We start from the raw sequence: 23850 nt of genomic DNA on the forward strand, positions 1-23850 counted from the left end.
TAAGGGCTCGTTAGCCCTCTGCTGTTTCGCAGAGATGATTAGATTTTACAGGCCTAATTAGCTGGGCTAGCTCTAACTCTTCTGGAAGAGTAATGGGTCTGATTGCCTAATTAGCTCTCTCTCGTTAAGATGGGAGAAACAGGCCACTGCAGCAAAACCGCAGGAATGAGAAAAAATGAAGTCAGCTAATGAGAAACTTATTTGATTGTTAGGAGAACAAATCTGGTACAGTGTGGATCGGCAGCGCTCTGGGTACTGTACTCGCTCACTGGGAGGATCTTGCTCACCCATCGCTTTAGATCACCTCCTGTTGAAAGGAGAAATTGTTTGGGCTTAAAAGCATCTACAAGGAGCAATATGGTGCAGATTTTAATTATGAAGCATATTTGTTTAGGCTATGATAGCAAAAAGCACTTGAATACTTTTTAGATTTGTACTGAAGTTCAAAGAAACCACAATCTGCCCTGTTTTCATGGTCTTTATAGTTTAAGACTACATGTTTATACTATATGTAGCATTTTTTAAGGTCCTTCTGATCTGATTCAGTCAGTCGTGAAGATGAAGATAACTCATGCCATATTTTGTGCATAGAACCTCTGATGTGGTGAATTGTTGGACATTCAGAGAGACCTTGGCATAAGATGCTGTGGCTGTGCTTGACACTGGGCAGGCAAGCAGCTAAAAGGTGAGAAGCTAGTGTGTATTTTACCCAGGGAAACATGTTTGAGGCAGGATAATATGAGGGGAGCCCTCAAACACCCCCACTGCCCTCACACCTCCACTTCCACCTGTCTCCATCTCTTCCAGTTAGTGTGGGGTTAATCAAATGCAGCCACTGCTAGTCAGTCAATCATGCGCCAGGATGGGTCTCAAGTCACAATCACATGTCCATTTCACCTGTGTACACCTTTGCTATCCCACTCTATAGCTTTTCTTAAATGTGTCTCACCTCACAACAGTGTTTTGTTCATTTATTTGCTGCATCCATATTATTGTGGACAAATCTCTCAATTTTTTGGGGGTATGACTGTCCCTCCGGCCCCATGTGTCCTTGCTTACCTACTACCACCTGTGTCCCGTGGCCCTTTCCTGTCCGGCCAGCTCCCCCAGGCCTGCCACAGGGTGTCTCTCAGGCATGGAGAGCCTCTTTGCAGGGGGGAGAAACTCTGTGGCTACAGATAAGGATCCACTGGATAGCCCTGAATTTCCCATGATCCCCCTTTCCAGTGCAGGGAGGGGTGGTGGGTGTCAAGTTTACATGCACCAACAATGTTATTTCAGGTTTATGGCTGTTTTTGAGTTTGTGCTGGTGTGTGTTTGTGTTTGTACACACTCCTGCAGCCTGCCGTTGATGTAGGCCATTTCCTTGCATGCGTGTCTGTGCTTGTGTATCCACATCAGTGGTTATTTCCTCAGGAGTGTGTGTGTGTGTGTTGATAGAGGCCATTTCCTGGTGAGTGTGTGTGTGTGTGTGTGTGTGTGTGTGTGTGTGTGTGTGTGTGTGTGTGTGTGTGTGTGTGTTTGGGTCTTGAGTGAAGAATGTCGGGCAGGAAGTGCTCCTCCCGGGGAGGGTGATGTCATGTCCGACAGTTTCCTGTTCTGTGAGCTAGTGAGTCTCAGCTTCACGGTGGGTAGTTAGTACTGGTACTGGACCAGGTTTTGCTTCATCTCCCGCCTGCCGTTAGTCTACACCTGCTTTGGTTTTACACCACATTTTTACACATCTGGAAGCAACAAGTAAACTTCGCAATGTCTAGAGGATTGCATTTTCCGAGCTAATGCATTTTGATGCATAGCTTGTTTGTCACTCTCCCCCTCTTTGTTACCCTCTGTAGTGGGGAACCCCCTCATTGTTTTGGTTGTTATGTTTGGATGCACTTCCTGGGGTGAGAGGTCATGTGTTGCGTTGGCTGGGCTAACGTGCGCTAGTGAATAATGTATGTCATTGACTTTATGTCAGCCCTGCCAGCCCCCCAAGCCGAGCCCACCCATGTTTAATTCATCCATCTGATTTGTGTGTGTGTGTGTGTGTGTGTGTCTGTGTGTGTGTGTGTGTGTGTGTGTGTGTGTGTGTGTGTGTGCGCGTGTGCATGTGTGTGCATGTGTGTCATTTAGAGGCCCAGTCTGCACCTGTCCAGCCATTAGCCCCCTTCTCATTTGCATTTGATGCTAATGTGGTTTCCTGGCAGCGCCTTCCGTCCCCTCAGCTTAGTTTCACTTTCATATCCATGACTGTTAGTGAGAAGGTGAAAACACACTTAGAGTACAGCTATCCTACATTCTTTGGACTGCTGATGTTTCTAACGTCTGATTGTTAAGGTTTTTCTTAATTAATTTTTTCTTCTTCCAAAGTCCTGGGTCCGCTTTACTTGATCCAGGATACTCATTCATTTTCCCTTTTATTGTGTCTGTTTGTCCCAGTTGGTATCCTACTGTGTCTCTGATCACCTTTCAATAGCTATACATTTCCCTCTGAGACAAAGAGAAGCTAGGAACAGAGTAATGAGACAGAATCTCTCTTTTGGTGTTTCTCTTTGGGGGAGGAGAGATGTTTTGGGCACAGCCTTTTTTGTTTTTGTTTTTTAAATATACTTTTTTTTTTAATTTTTTTTTCACGTTGATGTGCTGTTTCTGTTGGGCAGTGTTGGGGGACTGCAACTGCCTAGATGTTATGTGAGGCTTTGAAAAGGCCTGGCCCTGAGCTGGTTATGGTGTGTGTGCAGCAGGGCTGAGGGGCAAAGAGGCAGAGTTGCTGGCTCATCGATATGCAGGCAGAACTCCGCTCCCTCAGGTGTTGGCTGCCTCACAAATCTGCCTCACATAAGAAAACACACACATAAACACACACACACACACACACACACACACACACACACACACACACACCCATACACATAGACACAGATCCAGCTCTCACCCTCAGACAAACTCATACACAGTACACAAATACACATGCAGAAGGACACATGCACTTATAAGAATCCACTGGCGGGCAAAAATATAACACACTTACACGCACACAAACACACACACACACACACACACACACACACACACACACACACACACACACACACTGACCGGCAACTCTCTGCATCTGTTTGGTTGTGTTCTTTCTTTCCCTGCGGGGTCGCCCCCCCCCCCGGTTGGAGGAAAGCGCAGCCCCAGGGGACGGACGGCTGCGCTGATTGACAGCAGAGAGTTGGAGGTCGAGAAGCCTCTAAAACAGCGCTGCCTCTTTCTATCTCATCCAAACCTTTAGCACTCTCACCCCCAACAACTGGCTCACTTTCAGTTGCAAACTCCACACCAAAAATGAACACATCATTCTCAGAGTAAACATGGATTTGTTTCCATGAAATGAAATATCAAATATCACACAAGCTGTTTTTGTTTTTCTGCTGAGGAAACAACGAGGGAACACACTAGAAATAAGCATTTTTAAAGCTTAACTTTGTGTGTGTATTTGTCTTTTTAATTCTTTCCCCTATAACCTTTGTTGGTTGTAAAACTAATGCTCTCCAGCTGAATGCAGGTAACAAAGAGTTTATTAGGTCATATAAAATGTAATTCACAAATGACAAAACAACAAAAGTTCTGGGTTTTTTGACGAGCGCTACTGTATATAGCGCTGTTGTAGCTCTTTTTTTCTCCACAGACTGCTTTGTCATTACTGCTTGCCATTCCCTGCTTGACCTGGCCGCCCTCCTTGGCCATTCCCACTGCCTTTGTGTCAGTGTTTGTTCTGTCCCAGAATGAAGGGGTTTGGCCAGCCAGAGCTGACCCAAATGAGTAGCGTCCTACTTCTCTGAGAGCTATTTAAGACATTTTTGGTGTTGGAAATTGCAGGACAGAGAGATAGAGATAGGAGGACACTTAAATAGAATGGGCCTATATTTACCATAAGAAAAGTCTTATTGTACATGTGTGAGGTGCTGCGAGTGAGGACAGGGTAACGTTTTCCAGGATTTAGTCCGTGACTCGCCCTCAAAGATGTGCTCAATTTGCTTTTCAAATGAGGCGTGAAGAGTGCAAGCGCGTGCCTTTTGGTGTGATGCTATACATTTGGACATGCATGGTAATGTGTGTGTGTGGCATGAGCAATGCTTTGTTTTCTCAAAGCTCTGATGTGTGTGGACAGTTGAGCGCACGGCCCACTAAGTGCTCCTTCACAGCCAATGTGTTCCATGGCTGCCTGTGTTGCTGCTCGTAATTGAATGGACACAGCAGCTCCTCTCAGTGAAGGATACTCTCCCAGCAGGCTGAGTTGGTGTGTCATCGAGCAGCATAGCTTCCAACCATCCTAAACTCAGCCCTCACTGATGATTCATTGTTTACCGATTATTTCTGCTAAGTGAGAACCCAGACCGATTGCCTCATGCCAGATCTACAAACCCCCCAACCTGGCGCCTCACTTCCTATCAGCCAGTTTCCATCCCGGCCCCTCTTTTGGTGCTTTACCATCAGTTCTGTAGCCCAGGATGTAAGTCCAGGTGTCCAGGATGAGTGCTAGTGACCCACTGCGCCTGAGCAAGATGTATAGTCTGATGATTGTTCTCGATCAATCTGTCCAGGAAGAATGGATCGCTGGCCAGGCGCGTTCAGTTTCACACGCCACAATGGAAGGAAAACCGGCACTGCATGGGGGAGACAGGGAGGGAGAGATATGGAGTGTGATAGTGGTCTTGGGACTCTGCAACATAGGATATGATCAGATTTAATATTATGGGAGATTTCTGCTGATTTCAGATTTAATTTTTTTTTTTAAGTCATACTCTGGCACCTATAGGTTATTTAGTAACCCTATCATTATATATATATATATATATATATATATATATATATATATATATATATATATATATAGTTATAAGTTTTGTGACATTGAGCTTAACTATTCTGAGCTGTGCTGTTAAGACAAAAAAAAATGTTCAAGGGACTAGCTCTGCCATAATTAAACGTAAAGCAGTGACGTCAACATGCAGACAATTATGGTCAAAAGCATGGTTCGATCAAAAGAATGATATACTCTTTCAATTCTAATATATTCTTTTTACTTGGCATTAATCATCAACAAATGGGACCTAAGCACATGTCACTGTTCCACTTCAAAAAGCCGAGGTGAATTTAAAGGCCTTTGTTTGTGTTTAGGTAACTGATGAGGGGAGACAAAGTAAGGCGTAGGCAATCGACTGAGACCCTTTGTAGTTTTACACCGCCTCACCCCGTTGTGTGTGTGTACTGCTAACATTGGTTTGTTGGTTTGTTTACTGAGTGGCTTGACCTCGTTGGGAGGAACGTTCAGACGTTTCCTTTTCTTCTGCGTCTCCTAATGTTTGTCTCTGATATTTCTCCATCCACATGTCTCTCTTCTTCTTCTTCTTCTTCTTCTTCTTCTTCTTCTTCTTCTCCCTTTCTCTATCTATCTACCTGTCTGGCTATGTGTCTTTTCCTTTTTTCCTCCCACTCAAAACTCCAGATTTAACTCTGAAGGGTTTTTGGTTAATCACACATGGAATATTCCCCTACGTTTGAACGTCTTCCTCAGCAGCGCGTTCTTCCTCGATGTGTGCGTGCGGTGCAGGAGAGAGTCCCGCTAATTATCCCCGTTATTGGCTTCCCCAGCAGAGGCTGTGATTTACATGAGGTGACATTCAGTTCAGATGTGCAGACCTTTGCAACCTTTTTCTGGAAAACAATTAACAGCTCAGCTTTCTCATCTGCCTCCCTCCCATGCACTCTTTCTCTCTCTCACTACACCACTCCCTCGCTCTCTCTCTCTTCCTCTGGTTATTGTCTTCACACAAACAGAGAAGATTTACTGCCAAAAGAGTGAGGGATATTCAAGGAGGTGTAACTTGGTGGATTATCCGTAGCAAGTGATTACTTGCTTGTTAATTGACAGTTATTCTTTATGGTAGATATTCAGAAAGGAGTAGGCTAAAGTCTGCATTCGTGAAATCTATTCACTTGTAGGTTATGGTAGTCCTTAAATTGCTTTTGCACACTTAAAACCCAGGCTTTTGCCTCCTCTATGTTTCTGCCTCTGACCCTGGAAAATGTATTAAACACACTATTGCACAATTGTACAGACAGCCATGTAGCCCACATATGCACATGTTCAAACACAAAGACAAACTTAGAAGCATGCCGTTAATAAGTCTTGTCTCTCTTCTGTCATGACGCCCGTTTTAGCATGAAAAGATGTTTACACACACAACCAGGGCCGCGCCTCTGCCAGGATGAAAGAAAGATGAGTGGAGAGGAAAAAGAGGAGGCAGAGATGTGACTGTGAGTGTCGGGTATGGACTGCTTTTCTTTGTTTGACAGGACAGTTGTAACAGTATGCCACTGAGAGTCAAGAGAGACGTAGAGAGATATATGGACAACAAGGAGAGAGAAAGATGTACCTGGAGGATAATATGCGGAAAAGGAAAGACGTTTTTTCTTCTCTGAACTCAACCACATTGCCGAATCAGGAGTAAAACAATTAGATCCACCCGCCTCCTCTTGTCCCGCAGTGTAGATTACAAATGAGCAAACCTGGCATTTATCACATCACTACAAACATTTATTAAAGCCGGTTCCTCTCTAAAGCTGCAGAGATAACAGTGGGTAATTGCAGAGACTGGCTCTATTAGTTAAGTATGCCTAATGTCACTGCCTCAGAGCATTAATGGACGCTGTAGTATTATGTTCCTGCGCTCATTACCACCCCACTCCCCTTCAAACACACACACACACACACACACACCCTCTCCCCCTCCATTGACCCTGCAGCAGGAGTCTCTGCCACTCTAATGAGAAATGGAAAACACTACTCCGCAAGCTCCAAGATACACACACACACACACACACACACACACACACACACACACACACACACAAACACACACACGAACGGACACACGCACACACTCGGCGGGAGCCATTACAAGGGCGACATAGGGGTACAACAGTATAATCACACACGCCCAGGGAAACAATTGTGCCGTTATCAGAGTGATCACATTATAAAAGTTTAATAAACACCAAACGGCCTAATGGTGAATTAGCCTGCATCTGCCCTGTGTTGTGCCAGGCTATAATTAGTGATTTAACAGAGACAAACAAATGTTTTTAGCCAGAGCTTTTCACAGTCAACAGATTTTTTTAGTTGCACATGAATTATTTGGCTTGTCCAGTATTAAAAGAAAATGTTGATTTGTGAGGTTTGTGTTCTGCGATCTCGACTCCTAGACACCAAAAGTCAGACAAACACAGAACCACTGAGAGCAGAGTTTGGCTCAAGCCCCAGTCTGGTTTTCTAAGTGGCACTTGAGATGTGTATGGAGAGAGGCGGATGGGTGCTTTTGAGGAGGAAGAGAGAGTAAAGGAGGTAGGGGAAGGAGGTGAAGGGGATCAACAGAAGAAAAGACACAAGAAGAGATGGCCTTGAATGATGTGAAATAAGTTAGTCGCCTCATTCCCTCCTGGGCAAAACGTTTGTGTATGTGTGTGTGTGCACAGGCATTCACTTCAAATCAATGATAATCTATAATTATCAAATATAATATATAATCACAAGGACCTATCACTTTTTATTGGGCCTCCATCCTCGCTCATCAATATTACATCAGGACCCAAACTCTCAGTGTGAGGGAGCAGGAGGGCGAGAAAACGGGGGAGGAAAAACAATATGGCTGTAGTTGTGTGTGTGTGCGTGTGTGCGTGTGTGTGTGTGGTGTCGGGGGGGGGTGGGGGGGTGGGGGAGGGGCATCTGCTGAGGTTGTAGAAAACATTGCTTCCAGCATACACAAATGTGCAAACGCATACCCTACCTCGCATGTGTGTAGGTGCGTGTGTGCATCTGTTTTGTGTGTGTATGTAGGTGTGTGTGCTTGCTAGCTGAGTGACAGTTTAGTATTGATCTGTGGGAGCCCCTGGTGTCATTAGACCCAGTATGGACCAGCAGGCACACATGGAGGTCAGGGCATGGAGTTTGTGTGTGTCCCTGGTGTGGTGTGTGTGTGTGTGTGTGTGTGTGTGTGTGTGTGGTGTGTGTGTGTGTGTGTTGTGTGTGTGTGTGCGTGTGTGCCTGAGTGTGTATGCGTGTGTGTGTGAGGATGAGTGGAGGACCAAGTGTTCAGTAGTGACAGGCTCAAGCCTCTGAAAGAAAATCAATCGTGTCATAAGAGGAAGGTTTCCTCCAGCCTCCTCCTTCTATCTTCCCCCACTCCTCCTCCTCCTCTCATCTTTTCTCCTTTTTTTCTTTTCATCCCTCTCAGCTGGGAGATCATCTACAGACCCTCCATTTATACTCCCTTTTTCTCTGTCTTCCTCTGTCTTCTTGAGCTTCCACTGCTTCTCTGCCAAAAAACGCACACACCTACACAGGAGCTCTCTTGGGTCAGGACGGAGGTTGCATGTGTGATGTGTGGATCAATCTGAGGAGTTATCCTGGCAAAAAGGACCCATTAGTGACAGAACTGATCCTGGATCAGCCCTCATTAATTAAAAGGGCACAGGGGCTGGTTGTCGAGAGAAATGACCCCAAACCAGGGCCAATTAACTTAGAGTGCAGAGACTAGTTAAAGTTATTGCATGTGTTGTTTGGTTTAATAGAAGTTTGACTCCAAAAAGAAGCTGATTAGATTTTGTTTTATTATAAATTTAAGCTTGTCCCTCAGTTATTTATTATTAAGGTTGAGCGGACACACACACACATACACACACACACATACACACACATAAACGCATGCATGCACACACACACACACACACACACACACACACACACACACAGACACACAGGGCAAGCATCCACCTGTTCTCTTCTCTCTTTTCTTGCCTGAGGGGACTAGTATGGTAGATAACAGTTTGAGTGGGCCTGCTGCAGAACACTAATCAGACCTAACACTGCCTAATTAGCACAGAGTCCGCTGATTGGCTTACAGCAATAATTAACACAGGTGAGAATAATTAGCTCCCCATAGACCTATGTGTATGTGTGTGTGTGTGTGTGTGTGTGTGTGTGTGTGTGTGTGTGTGTGTGTGTGTGTGTGTGTGTGTGAAGGATGTTATTATGCAGTCTTGGTCCCTAGTGAGACTGACGAGGCAGAGAGGAGAATCAAACTCATTACTGAAACCAGGCCAACCTGTGTTAGGTGCTCTGCTTTCCCACACCCAGAGAATTAGCCACAGAGAGATTCACCTCCCATCTCTCTCTCTCTCTCTCTCTCTCTCTCTCTCTCTCTCTTTGTTTCTTCATCTCTCTTTTTTTTCCTTTTCTCTTTCCATCCCTCTCCCTTCAGCCCCCCCTTGCTGATGACTGAAGGTGTGTTTGAGGAATCTCACCGCTAGGTGAACCTGCTAAGACAAGATAAAACAGAGACACAGGGCATCTCTGTACCATATTCTGTCACTCTGGTGGTCCTCTTCTCTCTTTTATCCCCCGCCCAGCCCTCTTCCAATCTCTCTTCGGAACAGTGAGAACAGAATAGGGGGAAAATGTTGGCAAGGCCTGCCTTCCTCTCCATATGAAAAGCTTGAGCTCATAGCCTCTCCCTCTTTATAAAATTGTATACCATACACTCGACGATCTACTACTAACCGCCTGGCTGTATATAGAAGATACTGAATTCTCCTCAGCCAACGCCTTATGTTGCCTCTCCAAAGCGATGATGACAAAGATTGAGAAGGAGAGACAAAGAAAAGAGAAAGGGGGACAGTGTTTTGCGGAGAGTCTGGCCGTCGTTCATCAGTCTGTAAGCAGCATGGTGTCCTCCATTTCACTCTCTCTGGTTATTTTTTTCAAAGTGCTGCTTCTTTGATCAAGCCAACATCACAGAGAAGAAGACGGTCACGCAGACATTGAGGGGGGGTTAATATTGGAACACAATTGACGGCTTGTCACTTTTAGCTCCGAGACACCAACATCGCTGCCAGAGAGGGAAATAGAGGGGGGTAACACACACATAACACACACACACCTCTGAGAGCTTTTTCTGTACTAAATAAATAACAAGCAACGATGTAAATTGGTGTTTTCCTGGAGTGTGTGGCTGCTTCTGAGATGTATTTTTTATGTCAAGACATTTTAGAGTGGTTTAGGAATGCAGGATGTACGGATAATGAATGTAACCCCCCCCCCCCAAACACACACAGGCACACAATTTTACTTTTGTACCTACACACAGGGAACAGAGGGGAATATTCACCTGACCACAGGTGCACCACAGCATTAGTGCAAGGCACATTGTCACTTACTCCCACCCCCATCTCCCTCTCTTCACCATTGTTCCACTCACCAGAACCCGGGGAGGTGCCCGGGGGGACAGCAGCCTATAGCCATACGCAAGTAGAGACACAGTGAGAGCCGAAAGCTCACTGTTGGCTGACTGATCTCCAGTCTCGCGCTGACAAGCCCCCCCATGTTCGCTAGATGTGTTTTGTTGTTTTCACTCCTGGTAAACACTCACCTCTCAAAACAGGCAGCTACTACCTCTGTCACACCGAGGCTGTCAACACAACGCTCACCCACACTGTACTCCACACATAACACACTGTAGAGATGTATGTATGGGCTAAATGGATGTACTCAAAGGCAGCTTAAATGCATGTAAGAGCGGTTAAAGCGGTGTTTATGGGAGGCATTTGCATAGTGTTAACAGCACTTTCTGCCTTCTGTCTTCTTCCCATACACACATTCACATTCATAAGCTACACTTTCCCCCCTTGAATACTCTCAACATGCCTTCCTGACTAATGAAACAAAATGAAAGAAGGTTGATTTCAGGCAAAACAAGGAAAGTTGTTTTTTTCATATTTCCTGTTTCAATAATTAATATGCATGAGCTTCATGGCCGCTTAAGATGCGATCAATTATTCATTAACAGCATGTTAATTGCATCCACAGTCGTGAATATTTAACCAAACACTAAATCAATGGGGTCGAATGAGCAGCAATATGGACATTTTATAAGCTTTGGCAAAATTAGGTTAGGCTTTAATGAAAACGGCAGAGAGCAGATTGGAAAGGGACGAATGTGAAGAAAGAACCAACTTCACGAAAGGATGGAAGCCAATGTTTAGAAAGCACGTTATGAATAAATGCAAGGTTGTTGACTCGTAATAGTATAGCCAGTGACTTCTTCACCTTTTCTTCTGCTTTGTCTCTTTATTCTCATCTCCTCCTTTTTCAAATTGAGAGGATGTAATCTCTTCATCTCTGCCCACTGTAGCCAGCCTTTTTCACTCTCAAAGACTCCAGACTCTTTTGTCCTGGATCTTTGTGTGCTTGTGTGTCTGTGCAGCTCGTGTGTGTGTGTGTGTGTGTGTCACAGTAGTGTCTGGACGTTGACATTTCTCTGCTTGGATAACCATCGTGCCCTCTGTCCCTCTGTCCCTCCAGCCATGACGCAGGGTAATGTCACCTGTCAGTCTCAAACTCCTACTTACAACTGCTGTCCCCCTTAACTCACCCACCCCACCTGCATGGAACACCACCACCAGTCCACCACCCTTTTGCCCCGACCCTAACTGCTTCTCCCCTGGACTTCACCTATGAGACAAAGCCCTCACCATCTCTCCATTCCCACTCTTTTTGTCTTCTTCACCCATACCTCATATGACTCCATATGCTCCTGCTCTTTAGCTGCCTTATATCCAAATGGCAACCCAACCCGTTCCTCCTCTTTACATTTGCCCCCAAGACTTCAGAATATGGAATGGGAGGACAGCACATGTAGTGAATGGGAAAGTCAAGGGTGGGAAGTTGACTTTTTGTCTGGACCCTGGTGCGTTCTGCGCCTGTTTTCAATTACTGTCCTTCCACAGGCGGGGTGGAGGTTTATGTGTTATATGGGAATGTAATTGACTATAACTGCCCTCTTAACATTAACCAGGTGTGCTAGCTGAGTGTGTGAGATTAGGCCCCGGGTCTTGGCCGTTATTGCATGTGTGTGTGTGTGTGTGTGTGTGTGTGTGTGTGTTTGTGTGTTGATGTATGTATACCCTGCTTCTGTGAGGTGCTGCCCATTACCACCATGTTTAAATCTGCCTTTTTTCCTGTGTGTTTCTGTGCATGTGTGTGTATGTGGTGTGTGCACACTCCCACTATTTTGTGCCTTTGTGTAAGTTTCCCCATTTATCTGCCTCTACGTGCATATAAGAGTGAGAACGAAAGTAAAAAAGAGGCAGGATACAGATCTAGCCCGCTTCAAGGGGGGCCTGACTTTAAAAGGACAAAGTCAAAATGGGCCCATTCACAAGGCTGACACACTGTGATTTGTATGTGTAGTGCTGTGCAGCCTGCGGGGCACTAGCCCAGGGGCTATCACAGACACCCAGGCCAGTGCACGAGCACTGGCAAATGGTGTGTGTGCGTGTGTATGTGTGTGTGTGTGTGTGTGTGTGTGTGTGTGTGTGTGTGTGTGTGTGTGTGTGTGTGTGTGTGTGTGTGTGTGTGTGTGTGTGTGTGTGTGTGTGTGAGTTTGTGTGTGTGTGTGTGTGTGTGTGGGTGGAAAGAGAAGCATCAACAGGCTGTCAATCACGTCCTGACCACAGCCTGTCACTCCTCGATAGAGCTCGTCTGGGGGAGAATGGGAGTCCCTGGGACCGGAGAGGAGGGAGGAGGTGCAGGAGGGGAAGTGGAGGAAGCAGGGAGGAGGTCTGTCTGTCTCAGAGATTCGGGCTTGATTTGATATTTGATACCGAGCATGTGGCATTTGAATGCAAATCTATTTTGATTGTCCCACCGTCTGATAGGGTTAAGAGGAATCTATAGGGGATATGCGTGTGTGTCAGAGAGAACTGGTGTGGAGACACACACAGACATCCAAAAACAATGCTGAGAATTATTGAGATGGATCATATTACTCACCAATTCACTTGCATCAGGCGCGTTATTCTCTAAAAGCAATATAAAGATATTTAATCAGAATAAAAATATAAGATAATTGGTCAGAGGTTACAAAAAATGTTTCATGTAGTGATTTTTTTCTTTTTCTGCTAAAAGTAGTTCTCTTTGTATATACATCCTGTGCATTACTGTGTGTACTTTTGAAAATGTGAGCGTGTGCAGGATAATTATTTTTCCCTGCGTTCATGTGGAGGATTGTGTTTAAAAGCAAGCATGCCAAGTAGGCAGACAGACAGACAGACAGAAAGATGGGTGGATAAAGCCGGTATTACTGCAGTATGGAAATGCGAGGCTCAGTTCCCTCCCAATTAGAGCAGTGACTTCTGAAATGCCATAATACCCATTAATTAGCAGGCTGCTATTTTTCTCCGTGATAGGGCTAATTAGTCTGCGAGGCTCTACACTATCTAGACCATTATTATTGGGTTGAAGCCATTCACGTACACACACTGTTCAAATCGACACACAAACACCAGCTTACTCACGTTCATATACATACGGTACAAGGTAAAGAGACCCACATGCGCATTGCAACCATTTCCCACAGTTGAGTGACCCTAATTTAAGTGATGCCATTATACGCGTCAGTGGCAGTATAGCACAGCATGAGAGAGATAATGGTGAAGAAAAGGATGTTGATGAACAGTTCTAGACTGGTTGCACTCTTCTTAAACTACATGCTCCTCATAACATGTCATTATACTCTGATAAAACTCAGAGTATGAACAGCACTGCTCATCCCGCTGTGAGAAACAACAGGGAATCGTTTCAAACCCCTGTAATGACTTGGCGTGTGTGTGTGCGTTGCTCTCTCTGCCTCGACAGTCCATCAGTGTCTCCCACCGGACAGACAGGCCACTGACACAGCACCACGAGGCCCGGAAACCTTTTCAATCACTTTTCCCTCTCGGTCAGGTGGCAGAAAGGCGTGATTGATCGGTTGTTTCTCCACGTCCGTAAAGGAGTGGAAAGAAGTTGTGTTTGGGTGAAAAAAAAGGTCTGGCATGTGTGACAACCACTTTCATAAGTTTATTAATCATCTTCATCAATAATGCAGCCCCGGACCTGCTGTTGGTTGTCATGCAGCTTGTGTGTTTGTTTGCATGCATGCGTGCGAGTATGTGTTCTCAGCCCAATGAACTTCATAAGTGTCCCATCACCACTTTAATCAAATTACTTATGAACCAAAATTGACAGTTTTCATTAATTATAAAGGATTATTCTAATTGCGATTCAAATTTATTCATTTAGAACAGACGGCATTCAGTAATGTTTCAGGAAATTTGCATATTAAATGGAGAGGGTAGGCCATTAGCCATGCTAATATATGCATGATTCCTTATTTTGTGATTGGTAGGCCATATGTAGCAGGCTGGGGGTGTGCAGGTGAGGAATCTAGAAGGAGCTGTAATATGTTTGATAAACACAGAGGGATGCAAGGCCAAAACACACACATGCACATGTCAGCACGCACACGCACACGCACACGCACACACACACATACGCACACACACACACTCCTAACATGTTCTCCGTCTCTCCCACTCTCTGCTTCCATATTCCTTCCTCAAGACTCATTGGAGGGAACAACTTTTCACCTGAGAACAAACACGGCACACTAATTAAGTTTCTGATTTTTGATTTTGCTGCATTTAGAAACATAACCTTGAGCCTGTGTACAGTCAGAGTCATAGTTATGATTTAATACGGTGCTTAAATGGAACAAAAAGAAAGAACTTTTGCAAGCGGCACATTCATCCCCACAATGTATGGGGCTGGTCCCTGGTTGACACAGTGCTCTTTATCAAGCTATATATAGTCAATGCATTATGCATTAAGTTAACATGTGCTTAAATCAACACTATTCAATATGAATACATCAGTCTTCAACTAAGGTAGAGAGGAGAACGGTTAGGGTAATTGACTGCGTGGGGGAAGGCACCCAGGCGGGCATAAGCACGCGGTCACACGAATACACACGGTCACACACAGCCTAGGGCTGTGCGGTAGCGTCTACCCAGGCTGATGACAGGGCCATTTTTCACTGGTCAGTCCCACGAGGGCAGGACTTGGGCTGGACAGGGTAGCAGAGTGTCCCAGCACTGCAGGACAGCACTGAGGTGAGAGGGACCAGGACCCTTCATTACTCTTGTGGTCTGGGGGCCTGGAGCATCTCTCTCTCTCTCTCTCTCTCTCTCTCTCTCTCTCTCTCTCTCTCTCTCTCTCTCTCTCTCTCTCTCTCTCTCCATCAGATTAATGGGCCAGTCCCCGACAGAGGAAGTGTTTCAATCAGCACCGCCTGCCAAGCTTGTCCATCAGCCAGACAGCCTCTTATTCACCATGGCTTTGATACACACACACATACACACACACACAGGCATGCAGAGATGTTTATTTGGTAGCATTATTTTTCCCAGGTTCTCTGTTGTAAAGCCAGGCCACAGGTAGCAATGTTATCAGGCTACAAGTTGTTGAACCCACTACTCCTTTCGCCTACATTCCAACAAACAAGAGAGATCTCATTTCCTGTCTTTAAATGATCCCTCCACAATTTCTCAGTTGAATTTTGAATGATCCTTTTTGGATGAAATGGATGAAACACAATTGGTTAAGTGTCTCTGGGACTTCTGTCCCCAAGCTGGGACTGGAGCGCCGGCTCTGAGGGAAGCGGGGAGGGATCTCTCCCAAGTGGGGCCTTTCCCTAAGCGGCTAAGGCACAGCGCGGATCCCCCCTGACCCACTGTCTCCCTCCTCCAGGGTCCATTTGTTCTAAGAAATATTTAACAACGGGGCATATTTAGCTGACATGACATGAGCAGATACAGATGAAGAGGAGGATGGGACGATGCACGGAGTGAGCTGGGAATGAATTTTTTAGCGCAGTGAGATGTTCTATTTGAATAAATCATGAAACTTAAGATAGACATGAGGGCAATATACAGTAGAGGTGTGCGCTGCTACTTTGAGTGGTAGCACTCAGGAAGGAATGGAGCTGTGTGTGGGTGTGTGTGTGTGTGTTCATTATGTGTTTTCTGCATCTTTTCTTTTAAGCTTTGTCTTTTTGTAGTCAATCTCTGTATCTATATATCTCATTTGATTAAGGCATGTTGAACTGGGTGTTTCTCTTTCCTGGTAAACTGGGCCACTGCAGGCTGTTACAGCCTAGTGTCCAAGGTCCATGGCCAGGACCAGAGACAGACCTGGTTCTGGATTATTAATGTCCCCCCCTGTGGAGCCAGGCCCCCTCCTCCACCCAGTGCCCCCCCTACACCCTTGGGGTCAGCCTGCACGGCTCCTGGTGCAAGGCCCCCCTCATAAATCTCCCTAAATTAGTGTGTGTGTGTGTGTGTGTGTGTGTGTGTGTGTGTACTTCCACGCCAGACAGGTCACCATGAAAACAAGCCAGTCAGGCTCTTGGTTGAAGTGTCAGTGATGCATAGCGGAAAAAGCGAAAGAAAGAGTTACAGAGAAAAGAAAGACTGTGAGAAGTGAAACACAAAGGGGAGGAAAAGAAAATACACAAAAATCACTTGAGGAAGCTGTCGGGTTCTCTGAGAGCCCCCGACTTCACTTTAAGTTTGGTCGCCTATTTGTCACTTCTTTTTCCCACAGTAACATTACATTTGCTTACAAATATTTACACTTAATTTGAACTTGCCTCTGACTTCATTAGGATCGATTTCCTGAACAAATCCTAATGCTTAATTGCTGAAGCGCAGGATCTTACATTCCTCTACCTGCCTAGATTAGTTCAACATGTCCCACGGTGGTAACAGGCATGGGGAAGTGCTGTTGTGTCACTTAGTTAACCCCCGAGACAAATGGCTCCCCTCCGGAGCACAGTGAATTACACACCTCATGAAGCATATTAGGAGGCAGACACAGTGCTTTTCTTCTGGAGATGATCTGTGCGGCAGAGATGGATGGAGCGAGAGGGAGAGGAGAGAGCTGAGTTATGGCAGCACCCACAGCCATTTTTACAGCGTACCGGCATTGGAACAAAACAGAGAGAGGAGGGGTAATGAATAAAGAAATGAGGCGCAAAGATGTACAGCACAGTGTGTAACAAAAGGCTGAGAAGATGAATAATCTAGAACTACTGAGGAAGATAAAACCACACAGTTCTAAAGTTAAATTTGACAAGGAAAACAACTCTTTACATCATTTGTTGCTAATGTAGGAAAATTATTAGAAAATATAACAGAATTGTCCCTCGGAGGCTTCCTTGCTGTTAGCTAATCGCTTAGACAATCGTTATCACCGCTGTAATAATATTTAGATGCTACAGGGATTACTTAAAAGTTGTCTTATAATTGCTTTCCTTGTTTTGTTTTTTTATGGGCAGAGGGTGATTTTGTGTTTAATTGCTCCAAAGTGACAAATAATGCCTGTTATGATATGATGAAAGTGTGAGATCATTAAATTACTACAGCGACCGGCTGCATGTGTTTATTAGTTCATTTTTGCTGTTGCAAATTTATGCCATGAGGCTTCAAGAGGCCAAGCAGTTATTTACACAAAATCACTTCCACAGCCGCTGCTGGATTTGGGGGTAATTACGTGAGAGCAAAATGGTTTTATTTCATTTAATCCGGCCGGCGCAGCAATTTGCAGGGGTAATGTTTGGAGCTGTGGCGTCTGCACAGTAAAACAGCTTAATACCAGCAAGAGTCTCAAACACAAACAATTTTCAATATGTTCTATAGATCAACTGAAAATGTATGTTTTGAGATGGGATTCAGTTTAAGTTAATTAATAGTGTGGACATTTGATCTCACTATATACTAATATACATGCTATTTCAAAGCCTTCTCCACATTTCCACATTGTTAAACAAAAGTCAATTTAAAGATATTTAAAGATATCATTTCCAGAGAATACGCCATCTGAACTCAAACTTTCCTCAATGGTTGGTGGTGTCATTGAGTTCATCAGATAGGGATGTGAGGATACGTCTGGAAAAAAAAGCTCAAAGTCAACATGAGTAACAGAGCAACAGTCATGATGCAATAAATGATCGAGGGATGTGAGGAAACGATGATAATAGAGAGCTGAAGTGAGTACTAGAATTATAGGCCATTGTCAGCTATCCGTCCATATTTACTGTTCAGCTGTCAATCAGATTATCCATAATCATCCTTATGGTAATCTCTTTGCTATTGAATATCAACACGCACTGCTCTTCACCCCCCCCCCCCCCCCCCCCCCATACACGCCCACACTCTGTTGATCCATGTAAATGTGTGCAGAGGTGATTCCAGTCCCCCGGCTCCTGGGGAGATGAGATCGAGCACTAAGGAATCAACATGCTGCAGTTTGTAGTGTTTCCGTGCGGCTGACTCCAGACACCTTAAGTCATGTAAATAATGAATCAGATGAGCCACGCGTGCAGCAGATCGAGGAGACACGCTGACATGTGGCTTGGCGAATGAGGCATGCTGACTTCCTCTTAATGTCTCTTTTTTCACACTGAATATCTCAGCACAGTCTTGCTTCTCCTTTTTCTCCACCTTTTCCTCCTCTCCAATCCAAACTCAAATATTTAACCTCCTGATTTGATGACCTCTGACTCTGCTGACCCTAACTTTTCTCTACCCACTTATTCATCATCTGTCTATCATAAATAGCTCAGAGGAAGAGGACAGTTAGGGAAAAGCGCGGCGTCCATGAATTCAACAAGAGGATCAGTAAGGAAGGTGGAGTATGTTGGACAAGTGGATGTGGTCCACAGTTGTCTTTAAGGGTGCTCTCCTACCTTGAGGAGATAAGAAAGTTGGGAGACCCACAGCCTGTGGGGTCCAACAGCCACTGTGGAAAAACAAGCCTCCATCTCTCTGCTTCATGAATTATTGAGATATTGGCCTACAGCTTTTAAAATATACAGGAGGGTGGTCTGTCTCTCCTTTCCGATTTCACATACTCTCTACCTTGTCCGTCTGTCTATCTTTCCATCATTTCTCTCCTCTCGCTTTCTACTTCCCTCCCTCCCTGCCTCGCCCACGCTCTCTCACCCGTTTTGCCTCTCCCCCTTCTTATTCAGTTTTAGCTTCTTGCGCCAGTGCGATCGTAAATCAGAACACAAACAAAGTGGGAGGAAAAGAAAGAGAGAGGCAGCGAAAGACAGTTTGTTGTTCACATCATCAGAGGCTTTTTCTTCCTCACTTGAAGAAGAGCTTCTACCACTAAGCAGCTGTCATGCATTTAAAAGTTGTCGAGGATAAATTCACGAGTTCTTGTGTTACATTAGATGCTTGTAATGTGCACAGCAGTAGTCTGGCCCTTGAAATGAGACAGAACTCTGGTCTGTCCATTTATCTTCTTCGCTCTCTTGTTTTTGCTTCTTTTTTTCTCTTCTAGATGAAGCAATTGTCCAAGTCACACTGCTGCTTGTTGCGTTTCTCTTGACGTGTGTGTGTGTGTGTGTGTGTGTGTGTGTGTGTGTGTGTGTGTGTGTTTCTGCTCATGCATGATTCTATCTAAGGCAGTTGGCTCCAAACGCGCTGTCCAGTGCAGAATCCTAGCCATAACAAATGAACAGAAGGTAGAAAATAAGACATATGAAAGAAAAGCTGAGCAAAGGAGTGATTCTCTGTGTGGCTGTGGAGATCTGTACTGTAAGCAGTTTCAGCTGTCAGCACTTCTTTGAGCTACCTCAAAGGGAGGAGGAGGAGGGGAGGCGACCGGGAAATGTTGTACTTTTATTTTTCCCCTTTTGAGGGTTCCTGTTTATTTGTACACAGTGCTGTTTATTTTTGCGGTTTATTTGATTTGTTTTTTTTCTTTTCTCTTCAGAGAGGAAGACAATGCAGAAGGGAGAATCGAGAGATGTACAGTACTGTTGTTTCAGTTAAAGTAGAAGTTGTCAAGCCCTCCCCTTTCGGATTTAAGGCTTCCATTGCCCCCCCCCCAACTCTCTCTCTCTCTCACACACACACACACACACACACACACACACACACACACACACACCCTTTACTCCTCCGACCCTCCCTGCTCCCTCCCTCATTAAGTATTGATGTGGGTAGCCATACTTGCCATCTCAGCCTATTAATAATGTATGGCAGGTGCTGTTGATGTGGTCTCTCACACTGAGATTGAGAGAGGCAGGAATGGCAACACTGTGCTGCATAGTAGCTACAGCACAACCTCCGTCACACGACTCTGCAGCTGGGGGTGGGGGGGACAACGACCAGTAAGTTTATGGCAAGCTGTGACAGCAGCTCGGAGATGGATATACATGGTAGCATCTTACTTAGTATCCCGGAGCTGTTTTTACATAGAAAAGTCCCTTTGGCATAAACAACTGATGGATAGTGTGTATGCCTTGTCTGCCACTGCTGTTTTATTAGTTTTATTTGTGTGGCTCATTCTGTACTTTCAGTGACAGGCAGCTGTTCTTTCACTAACTCATTTGTTTCTTTCTCTCCATCTCTATTTCTCTGCATATGCAGGTTCTTCCTCAAGTTCTTCCTGAAGTGTAACCAGAACTGCCTGAAGAATGCAGGGAACCCTCGAGACATGAGGCGTTTTCAGGTGAGTTGTGGTTGCCTGCGTGCCTACAGTTTGTGCTGTATAGAGGACCACGGCAACATTTGACTAGGAATGTCTTTCATAACTTTTATGCAATGCACCAGACATGGGAATCCAGAGAGAAAAGAGAGCATAGTATGCACTAACATTACAAAATGACAAATATTTCTTAATCCTTATAAGATAACCTTTTACCATTTTGGTTCACTTTGACTGCTCTCACAGTCATTTACAGCAGCTGTTTTCAGTGAAAAAAGCTATAAAAACCCCACTGTACATTACCTACCCAGTGCCAAACAGCCAGAGTTGGCAGCTAGGAGGCAAACAGTGAAGCATTTAGCAGCTAAATACCCAAAAATCCCCCTCAGGAGTCAGTGGAGAGCAAAAGTAGAGCTAAAAGGAGAGTTAATATTGGACTTAGGCCAGAAATACCAAATGCATGCTAATGTTGCTCTCTGTCTACTGGATGTGTAAATAGGCAACAGCTTGCTAACGAGTTTGCCATATCAACTATATAAAGCATAATATGTAGGTTTTGTGTTCACAGCTTGTTTTCTGCTGTAGCCACTGTGTTATTGTAGGTTCATAATAATTCAACATTGCACGTATAGCAAAAACACCAAAAGTGCAAGCAAAGAGAGCAAAAAGTAACGCTAGCCAAAATACAACAGACACGGTAAAAAAGTACAACTTTACTTCCTGAGTACTGATGCTACATCAAAAAATATCTACTCCCATAAAACTACAGTAACAACTTTTTAGGAGGCTAAGGAAAAATATGAAATATAACAATGGCGGTGTTAACATGTTCCCTTCAAAATAAAAGTCTGCAATCCACATAAGATTTTACAGGAATTTATTACGCTCTGTTCATAATTTAGATCAACAACACACACACACTACTATGTATATGTCATAGCAAAGTGAGGCGTATTGTAGTTTCATACTTTCCATCTGTCTTTCCCTTTCCTTAGGTGGTTGTGTCAACTACGGTGAGCGTGGAGGGTCACGTCCTGGCCGTCTCCGACAACATGTTTGTGCACAATAACTCCAAACACGGACGCCGAGCTCGAAGATTGGACCCATCGGAAGGAACACCGTCCTACCTGGAACACGGTAATAAAAAGCAGGGAACAAAACACCCAGGCTCTCTCTTCGAGCTTTCTTTGTCTTCCTTTCTTGCTGTTCAACTCCTCTCCCTCCCTTTCTCACCCCCTTCCCCCTCTGTCTGGCTCGGCACTCAGCCCTCTCATGTCTGTGCTCTATCCCTCTCAAACCTGCTCTCATGCTGTCTTTCTTATCTCATTCCTGCTTCCTCCTCCATTCTCACTTTCCCCCCTTGTAGGGTTTCAAACTCTAGCTAAGAGAGGAGAGAGTGGTAGCTAGTGAGTGTCTCCCTTGTGGCTTGCTCCCCTCAGGTCTCTGCCTCTGGGCCTTCTACTCTGCCTCACATAAGCACTATGTGTCTTATGAGGTCTGTTCTGCTTAAAGCCAACACTGGCTTTATTTCCTCCGAGACCTGCTTTTATCCTCCAACCCTCCATCACTCCCCATCCCGCAGGTTTACCCATTCACGCACACACACACAAAAGCCCATACACACACATACACACCCCCGCATGCACAGTAGGACCCAAACCTTTAATACTTCATAATGACATGTGCACATGATTTAGGAGCCCGCACTGATTCCCAAGTCCCTAATCCAGTTATTTTCTCATTTCGATTTCCCAGACATTGAATAAGAGAAACATATTTTTTTCTTTGAGGAAAGTCAACCTCAGGGATGATAATGACAAAAACCTAAGAAGGGATTTACATGACGGCCTACAGTGGATTGCATTAAGATTGAATGCTATGGTTTAGTCTTTCTAATGACCATTCTCCAGAGAGAAAGGTGGGCCACTTGTCCCTGCAACTGGTCTCACAGACGATTTGAAAAGTTCACAAAGACGGGGCATATTGGAGACGTCAGCGAGACCGGGATCTTACACAGAAAAGACAGCACACACAGTATGCTAACAGATGTCCCTTGTGTCAGAGAGATTTGTTTGGGAATTTCCTCTTCTCTGATTTTCTGCTCTCTTGATGACGGCGCTTGGAAGGAGTAACAACAGGAAGTAAATAACAGGCTGGGGGGCAGGGTGGGGCTGGGGCTGTGTGTGTGTGGTGGCAGGGGGTGAGAAGGATGAGAGAAAGGGGTAAAAGTGTATGGTAGTATAAAGAAATGATAAGAAGGAAGACAACGGTTTCTTTTTTTTTGTGTGTATGGAGTTTGTATACACAACTTTGGGGGCCCATTTAATGCGGAAATAGATGAGCAGTGCAAAAAGTTGAACAGATGGCACAGAGGAACACCCCAAAGTGTAATCCTATCACATGGCTTCACGTTCCACCATCTGGTTAATCCACACACACACAAACGCACACATGCACATGGAGCGCACATAATATCAGCGGCTGTGAAAAAGAGGCATCTTAGGCCATGATTACAGCCCCAGATTGCTGCTTGGTGAATGTTGATCTCTGCAGGCGTATCGGGGGGCTAAATATCATTCCAGCTTGTTGGGGAGGATCAACAGAACAGGGAGTCAGGCAAAGAGCAAAGGCTAGGCTGCAGGGAAAAAGTCAGCCTAGTCTAAAGTGGATTATGCTGCTTTACAGAATTACAGCATGTCTGACAAGCTGCATATCTGTTAAGGAGAGGAGGTTTAGCTTGTATAAACATGTATTTTCCCAATGCTGTTCTTTTCTTCAATCACATCCAGTAATCTGTAAGTCCATAATACCAACAGATACTGTTAGGTCGAAAGGCACATTGAATCCCAGTTTTTGACAATGTAGTTTATTGTTGTTACTCCCTGTATTTTGTCTGATAAGACATAAAGAATATGTTTTGAAGAAAAAACACTGAAGGCTGACACAATGCATTAGAAATATCCAAGCAGGAGCTGAGCCGTTGTGATCAGTGACATGCTCAGTTGCCAGGCGCTGATATGCAGGACTGTAGCTACACAGACATATGAAATGGACAGCCGAGCAAGGACTAAGTGTTTGGTTAATGAAGGCGGCGTATTCAGAGGGCAGAGCAACTGTTGGCTCTGCTCTGCTCCCCGGTCGCGTGGCCTTTGATCAGACACTCAGCACACCTGACATTTACACGCCTGCACGCTTTGCCATGTGTCATAAAACAAGCGCACCGCCGCTGCCCTCACACACAGGGCAGGGGTGATGTTTAATAACGGGGGTGCATATGATCACTCTGATTAGTATTCCTTGCTCGCCCCCGACCCCTTGGAGAGAGGAGAGAGGTGATGTGTGAGTGAAAGAGAAGGAGATTGAAAGAAGAAGAGGGGACTGTACATTATGCCAATAGCAAAGAACTTTACAGTATGAGCTGTCATTAGGTTAGTTAGCAT

The 23850-nt window shown here is 44.9% G+C and overlaps 1 protein-coding gene across 4 annotated transcripts in view; it reads left to right on the forward strand.

The window, feature by feature from the left end:
• Positions 1–23850, forward strand: part of ebf3a (EBF transcription factor 3a) — a 51543-nt gene that overhangs the window by 8302 nt on the left and 19391 nt on the right. For all 4 annotated transcript variants that reach the window (XM_032511783.1, XM_032511781.1, XM_032511782.1 and 1 more), the window contains exons 7-8: positions 20353–20434; positions 21406–21547. In XM_032511783.1, the coding sequence (XP_032367674.1) occupies positions 20353–20434; positions 21406–21547 (224 nt within the window). The remainder of the gene's footprint in view (positions 1–20352; positions 20435–21405; positions 21548–23850) is intronic.

The sequence above is a fragment of the Etheostoma spectabile genome, unplaced genomic scaffold, assembly GCF_008692095.1.
Source record: "Etheostoma spectabile isolate EspeVRDwgs_2016 unplaced genomic scaffold, UIUC_Espe_1.0 scaffold461, whole genome shotgun sequence".
Classification (NCBI taxonomy): Eukaryota; Metazoa; Chordata; class Actinopteri; order Perciformes; family Percidae; genus Etheostoma; species Etheostoma spectabile.